At 41.3% G+C, this 8,222-nt stretch overlaps 1 protein-coding gene and 1 non-coding gene across 2 annotated transcripts; one reads left to right on the top strand and one right to left on the bottom strand.

Moving 5' to 3' along the window:
- Positions 1 to 682: 682 nt before the first annotated feature.
- On the bottom strand, positions 683 to 6,043 carry LOC147286402 (uncharacterized). The gene is made up of 3 exons (XM_086240754.1): positions 2,785 to 6,043; positions 1,801 to 2,685; positions 683 to 1,671 (listed from the first exon to the last, which is right to left on the bottom strand). The coding sequence occupies exons 1-3, from the start codon at positions 6,041 to 6,043 to the stop codon at positions 683 to 685; spliced, it is 5,133 nt and encodes a 1,710-aa protein (XP_086096880.1).
- On the top strand, positions 5,433 to 5,539 carry LOC147286403 (small nucleolar RNA R71). The gene has a single exon (XR_015122159.1). It is a non-coding gene; the product is annotated as a small nucleolar RNA R71 (small nucleolar RNA).
- Positions 6,044 to 8,222: the final 2,179 nt, after the last annotated feature.

Here is an 8,222-nt window from a genome sequence, read left to right as displayed (position 1 = left end):
TAAAATCACGCAGGGACAAAAAGGAAACAGGGAGATGAGGGAAAGAAAGCACCTGGTGGGTTGTGCGTCGCGGAGGATGGCCAAGTAGTGGGACGACGGCGCGGGTAGACGGCGTCTAGGTGCTGCTCAGGTCGCGCAGGTGAAGGGCATGCCCTAGCCTCCTTGCGTCGCCTCTCTGCTCCCAAAATATCCAGCCAAATGATAACTTAGCTGGGATTAAATAAAAGGGACCACATCACCCATATAACTCATTAACCAACTGGTGGGCCACATGGGCCTCAAACTGAAACCCACCCCCAGACTTCCTTCAACATGGCTGTGGCCCGTGAAAACAGCCTTGTTCACCCCAGCATCAACCTCTCGAGAGTAAGTGCAGGAGAGCACCACCGACTACCTCAGAAGCACGAAAATGACACGAAACATCCCTTGGGCATTGGAACATGAACTGGCTTCTTCCAAATTGGTGGTGGAAGTTTATGCCCCTCCCCCAAACTTTGAATTCTGTCCTCACACTGAAGGTAGCAACAGACCACTGAGAATTGAAAAAGAACAGAGTAAGTGCAGGTTTAACGTCAACAAAATTGAAAGTAAAACAAACAATCAAAGAAATAAACAAAGGAATGCTTGGGCTGCCTCCCAAGGAGCGCTTAATTTAACGTCATTAGCTTGACATATCGAATGGCTAAGGTGCTGGTGATGGTTCGGCCAAAGGTATTGAGGACTTCTCAATGTTGAATGGTGATTCCAGGTAAGGCTTTAGGCGATGCCCATTCACTTTGAAGGTTGTTCCATTCTGAATGTGTCTCACTTCCACAGCACCATGTGGAAAAACATGTACCACAACATAGGGGCCATACCACCGCGACTTGAGCTTGCCTGGAAACAGGCGAAGTCTTGAGTTGAAAAGCAACACTTTCTGTCCAGGGAAGAACTCCCTCCTTAAGATGGTTTTGTCATGAAAGAGCTTGGTCCTGTCTTTATATATTTTAGCATTCTCGTACGCATCATTTCGAATTTCATCTAGTTCATTGAGCTGGAGCTTCCTCTGTTCACCAGCAGCACCATAGTCGAAATTGAGTTGCTTGACTGCCCAGAACGCCTTATGCTCAAGCTCCATAGGAAGATGACATGCCTTTCCATAAACTAAACGGAATGGGGACATGCCAATTGGTGTCTTATAGGCTGTCCGATATGCCCACAGCGCATCATTAAGCTTAAGGGACCAATCCTTGCGGGAAGTACTCACTGTCTTCTCTAGAATTCTCTTTATCTCTCTGTTGGAAACCTCAACTTGGCCACTTGTTTGTGGGTGGTATGGGGTAGCAACTTTGTGAGTGATATTGTATTTTGACAAGAGATTCTTTAGGGGTTTGTTGATGAAGTGTCGCCCCCCATCACTGATGAGGACACGAGGGGTGCCAAATCTGGGAAAGATGGTGCCTTGTAAAAGTTTCAAAACAACTTTGTGATCATTAGTTGGGGCAGCCACTGCTTCTACCCATTTGGAGACATATTCCACAGCCACTAAAATATACTCATGGCCATATGAAGAGGGAAAAGGCCCCATAAAATCCACCCCCCAGACATCAAACAATTCAATTACTAAAATCCCATGCTGAGGCATCTCATTGCGATTAGAAATATTTCCCACTCTTTGGCACCGATCACAAGCTGAACACCATGTGTGAGCATCTTTGAATAAGGAAGGCCAATAAAAACCACTCTGTAGGATCTTTGCTGCTGTCCTTTTTGAACCGAAATGGCCTCCACATGCATGATCATGTGCAAACTGTAATATGCTTGCTTGTTCAGTAGCTGGCACACACCTTCTTATCATCTGATCAGAGCAATACTTGTAGAGATATGGTTCATCCCAGAAGTAAAACTTGACGTCATGGAGGAACTTCCTTCGCTGCTGGGTACTTAATTCAAGAGGCATCACCCCTCCAGCCAGATAATTGGCGATGTCCGCATACCATGGTGTGACATGTTGGACCGCAAACAACTGTTCGTCGGGGAAGCTCTCACGCAATGGCACAATGGTGTCTTCATTTTCGTGAGTGTGAGTTAGACGGGAGAGATGATCAGCGACCACATTCTTCACGCCTTGCTGATCCCGTAACTCAACATCAAATTCTTGTAACAACAATACCCACCGAATGAGCCTTGGTTTTGCATCTTTCTTGGACATAAGGTACCTTAATGCTGCATGGTCAGTATAAACAACGATCTTAGAGCCAAGCAAATAGGACCTAAACTTCTCAAGTGCAAAAATGACAGCGAGCATCTCTTTCTCAGTAGTGGAGTAATTGAGTTGTGCATCGTTCAAGGTTTTTGAGGCATAAGAAATGACATGTGGAAGCTTGTCCTTCCGCTGTCCTAAAACAGCACCCACTGCGTAGTCACTAGCGTCACACATTAATTCAAATGGGAGACCCCAATCTGGAGCTATCATAATCGGCGCAGAAGTGAGTAGAGATTTCAAAGTTGTAAAAGCTTGTAAACATGATTCATCAAAGTGAAACGGAGTGTCCTTAGAAAGAAGATTGCACAAGGGTCGGCTGATTTTGGAAAAATCCTTAATAAAGCGCCGATAAAAACCCGCGTGTCCTAAGAAAGACCGTACAGCCTTGACTGATGTGGGTGGTGGCAAATTGGCAATTAAATCAATCTTCGCCTTGTCTACTTCTATCCCGCGACTTGAAACCAAGTGTCCTAACACAATTCCCTGCTTCACCATAAAGTGGCATTTTTCCCAGTTGAGAACAAGGTTAAATTCCTTGCACCTTTCCAAAACCATCTTCAAATTTCCAAGACAGTTATCAAAAGAGAAACCGAAAACAGAGAAGTCATCCATGAAAATTTCAATTATCCTTTCGACCATATCGGAGAATATACTCATCATGCAACGTTGGAATGTAGCTGGAGCATTGCATAAGCCAAATGGCATACGCCGGTAGGCAAAGGTACCATAAGGGCATGTGAATGTTGTTTTCTCTTGGTCTTCGGAAGCGATAGCAATCTGATTATAACCTGAATACCCGTCAAGAAAACAATAATGTGAGTGCCCGGCTAACCTCTCCAACATTTGGTCAATAAATGGCAAGGGAAAGTGATCTTTCCGAGTTAAGGAGTTCAACTTCCGGTAATCTATACAGACTCGCCATCCTGTTTGCATTCGAGTGGGCACCAATTCCCCAGTTTTGTTCTCAACCACTGTGATTCCTGACTTCTTTGGTACAACTTGGGTAGGACTAACCCACTGGCTGTCAGAGATGGGGTATATCACGCCTACATCCAGAAGTTTGAGTACCTCTTTTCGGACTACTTCTTTCATATTGGGATTCAAACGCCGCTGAGCTTCTATGGTGGGCTTCGACCCTTCTTCCAAAAAGATCCTGTGCATGCAAACCGCGGGACTTATACCCTTGATATCAGCAATGGACCAGCCGAGAGCTGACTTATTTTCTCCTAGAAGCTGCAGCAATTTCAGTTCCTCCGTCTTGCTCAAATCCGATGCTATGATCACTGGCAATGTGTCAGCTTCACCCAAAAATGCATACTTCAAGTGAGATGGCAACGACTTGAGTTCTAGTACTGGTGGCTTAATTACGGAAGGTACAGCAGCTGGTGGTGGCGTGCCAAGAGGTTCTACGGCTTGTCTCCATCGCGGCGCTGCAGCAGGTGTCGCCTCAAGTGCAGCCACTACCTCAAGTGTCTCATCCTCAGCAAATTCTTCAAACTCAGAGCACGTAAGGCATGTCTCCAGCTCATCACTTGCTGAAGAAATTAAAAATTGAGCATGTATAATCGGGTCAAGGACATCCACGCGATGACACTCCTCCACATCACTGGGTTTTTTTAAGGCGCCAAACATTCGAAACTCCACTGATTCACCATCAATTCTGAGCTTAAGAGTACCTTGCTGCACGTCTATTAATGCACCAGCAGTAGCAAGGAATGGCCGGCCGAGTAAAATGGGAAGATTCCTATCTTCTTCCATGTCGAGCACCAGAAAATCAGCCGGTATCACAAATTGCTCCACCTTAATTAACACATCTTCGACAAGACCCTTAGGGTAAGTGACTGAACGATCCGCTAATTGTAGTGAGACAGACGTCTTTCTTAGCTCTCCAATGCCCAGCTGCGAGAAAATAGAAAAAGGCATAAGATTAACGCTAGAACCAAGATCCAAAAAAGCTTTATCAAATTTAGATTCACCAATAATACAAGGCAAAGTAAAACTCCCTGGATCTTGTAATTTTGGGGGCATCTTGTTGAAAAGGACGGCGCTGCACTCCTTAGTGAGTTCGATTTTTTCATGGTCCACAAATCTTCTCTTGTTAGTGCACACATCTTTTAAAAACTTGGCATATGTGGGAATGTGCTTGATGGCTTCTAATAATGGGAGATTAATTTGAACCTTCTTAAACACTTCCAAAATATCCTTCATGTGCTCACTCTGCTTCTGTTTTTGCTGCCTGGAAGGAAAGGGTAAAGTAGGCACATATTTGTTAACACAAGGCAACTCGGATGCAACATTTATTGGGCTTTCAATTTCGCCACTTTCAAGTGCAGCGGCAGGTATGGTTTCCTCAGCTTCCTTTTGCTTTTGTGCTGCAATTTCTTCTCTCCGATCATATGGCTTACCACTCCTTAAAGTCCGGACAACCTTAGCATGCTCTAATCCTCTTGGATTCGGTTCAGGCTGGCTGGGTAGTCTACCCATCCCTCTTTCGGTCAAAGTAGAAGCTAGTTGGCTAACTTGCGTCTCCAGACTTGCTATGGCTTTGGTGTTAGCTTGCTGGCCCTTTTGAGACTCTTGAAACATTTGTTGCATCTGAATTTGATTTTGCATAAGCTGCTGCATCATGTCTTCCACCCCAAGTTTTTTCGGCTCTACTGGAGCTTGAGTCTGCTGAAAGGGAGGGTTACGTGGAGCTTGTGGCTGATTATTGTTGCTCCATGAGAAGTTAGGGTGATACTTCCAGCCAGGATTATATGTATTTGAGAATGGGTCAGTCCTAACATTTCGGTTGTAGGAATTCACCAAACTCGCTTGTTCTTGTACAAACTCCGGAAAATCAACCCCATTGGGACAAGAAATCGTGGCATGACCAATGACATCGCAAATAGCGCAGATCTCTTGTGATGGCGTCCTCCCATTCATAGCAAGTAGCGCATCCAATTTGCTGGCAATGGAATCAACCTGCGCCTTTGAAGCAAAAACATTCGAATGGTTACTCTCATTCACTCCAGCACACCTTTCTCTTGCATCTGAATGTTGTGTTTCCATTGCTAGGCTGTCAAACAGAGTTTGACATTCAACTGTGGTCTTATTTTTAATGGATCCACCTGCATAGTTATTCACTGCAGCTTTACTAGAAACGGTCAGTGCCTTATAAAATATACGCATTAAAACAAGGGAAGGCAAACCATGATGAGGGCACTGAATTAACAAATTATTAAATCGCTCCCACGCCTCGGAAAACGACTCATCTGCATGTTGACTGAATTGCATGATCTTGTCCCTTAATGCATCGGTTTTCTGGGCTGAGAAAAACTTCTCCAAAAACTTGTTCTGAATTTCTGTCCAGCTGGTTAGTGATCTCGGCCTCAAAGAATTCAGCCACATCTTCGCCTTGTCCTTCAAAGTGTAAGGAAAGATCTTCATCCTTAAGTGCTCCTCCGTGACTCCTTCTGTCAAAGGCATATTAGAAACCATGTTAAAAATGTCACGAATATGAACTAATGGATCTTCATTATTTAAACCATGAAAGGAAGGAATCATGTTGAAGTGAATATTTTTTAATTCATAATTCCTGGCTGCTGCAGGGAGAATGATGCTGGATGGTGATGTCGGAATTGTCGGGATGTCAAGGTCTCCCATTGTCTCGTTAGGTACAAGAGCCATCCTTTCTTCCCTCTGACGAATCTCCTCTTCTCTATCCTCTCTACGTTTCCTGCGAATTTCCTTGAGCTTTTGTTCAATCTCCGGCTGAAATTCTACAAGTTCACAATCCGAAGATCGTGTACCAGTCATCCACCATGCAAAGGACAGTGTAATGAATTGAATTAGACGCAATCCCCGGCAACGGCGCCAAAAACTTGGTAGGTATTTTTGAGATGCCTAAAAGAAGAGACAAATAAAAACCCCAAATTAAATTACTCGCAAGCGCACAAGTCCGTAGTAGAATAGAGTTACGCAAGTACGAGGTCGAACCACAAGGATTGGTTAATCAACTCATTTGAACAAAGATATTGAAATTCACAATAAATAAATAAGACAATATTTAATTAAGATATGGGCAAAGCAACGAGATATCAAAGTGACGTTAACAATCAATCAAGTAAAATACTAGAGCAAAGAATCCACCACTAAAAATCCTGTCTAACTTCTAGTCACTTTACCTTCGGTTCACTTAATTAATAGTGTTGGCTATCCTTTTGGACACGACTTGCCTATGGTATTTAGAACAAGTCTATTACTTTCACATGCAAGTTGCCTATGGTATTTAGAACAAATATGTCATGCAAAAGAGTCTTTTGAGTTCAAAGAATTTATTAACTAGCCATGCACATCCCAAGAGTATGGTATTTACCCAAGGCATATACAGACCTTATCCACATGAAGCTAAACCCAAACCCTGTATGGTATCTACATAAGTTTGCATCAAATAACTCAATTAACAACCCAGATGGTGATCAAACATCCATGTAATTATTTGAGTATGAATCGGTGAATAAGAATCCCACTATCAAGAAAACAACCAAAGATAAAATAACAATAGAACTAGATTATCATCTTAAGGCTTCATCCTGCCCTAGCAATGTATTTAGTTACACAAATCCATCAATAAAAACCGAATAAAAGTCATAACAAAAACCACCCAAAACTGCCTACTGCTCTTCTCAAAGTGGCGTCCTTTCCTCTGCCAACGTCTGCCCTTCCAGTCTCTCCTACGCCTCTTGCCAAGTATATCTTTAAGCACGCCTCTGCCCTCTTAAATATCATCACGTTATCAGCAAGCAATCCTCTTGTTTCCAGGAATAAGTTGCGGCACCACTAGGAAATAGGGCTGACTTGGAGTCCTTCTTTCATTAGGAGAAATCACCTAGCCTTGTCAGTAAATATCCATTCAAAAACTCCTCGGTGGTCCCAGCAAACTGAAAGAAAGGAAAACAAAGCAATAAGTCCTTATTTAACCCAAAAACCTTACAAAAACCAATTAAAAATAAGATTAAAAACAGAGACATTAGACACCCATCAATAGCCATGTGCTAGTATTCCAAAAAGTTATTAGAATTAGGTAGTTAATCCTAATTTTCTCTTTTATTTAACAGTATTTGTCTCCAGCGTGCATTATATTTATCTTATATCATATGAAACCTACTATATATATAATTTGGTTTCTTCAATATTTTTTATCAATTTAGTAGATAATATGATAAATAAACATATGGTAAAGTTTCATTTAAAATTTCCGTATTTTGATAGCAATTTCCGTCTAATTTTTGTCGAAATTTAAAAATTTTCAAAATTTTCGTCAAAATTTCCATCGAAATTTCCTTGAAACCCAAAATTTTATTCTTTGGGCGTATGCCATTTTGGTTTGGGTTAGGTGCAAACTTCAAAGGTGAAAACACTTACACTCCTTGGTCACCATCGGAGTAGATTAAATTCCACATCTTTATATTAAAATAGAATATTCTGCTTACACTTATTTATAAATTAATGATTTGCGCCTCCATGAGAAGCTACTAATTTACTAAACAACTTCAGTAAAATGGGTAGGACGGTATCGTATGTTTTGACTAAACATATATAATTAAGATTGATAATTTGAATGATCATCACTTAATTAATTTTAATAAAATCAGATTGAAGGAGATTTGATGCATCATGAGATCATAGTTTCTGGTTGAATATTGGTGGAGAATGATCTTGATGAAACCTTGTATGTAGCACTGCTATACTCCATTGTGAATTAAGCAGAGCATTATTAATTTATATATATATATCTCGATCTATATCAATATATAATTGTTAAAAGTTTTATTTTTCAATAATACTAAAATGATTGTATTTTTTGGAATGTGAATTATACATCCACTTATTTTTTTGTTGACTTTCAATCTTGGTTCGATCTGTTTTATAAATTTTAGGATATGTGTCATATATATTCATAGATTCATAATCTTTAAAATTCTAATATATATAT

This window comes from Dryas octopetala, chromosome 4 (genome assembly GCF_963921425.1).
Source record: "Dryas octopetala chromosome 4, drDryOcto1.1, whole genome shotgun sequence".
Classification (NCBI taxonomy): Eukaryota; Viridiplantae; Streptophyta; class Magnoliopsida; order Rosales; family Rosaceae; genus Dryas; species Dryas octopetala.
Note: the sequence above shows the minus strand (reverse complement) of the source record. Positions and strands in the feature narration are given on the sequence as shown.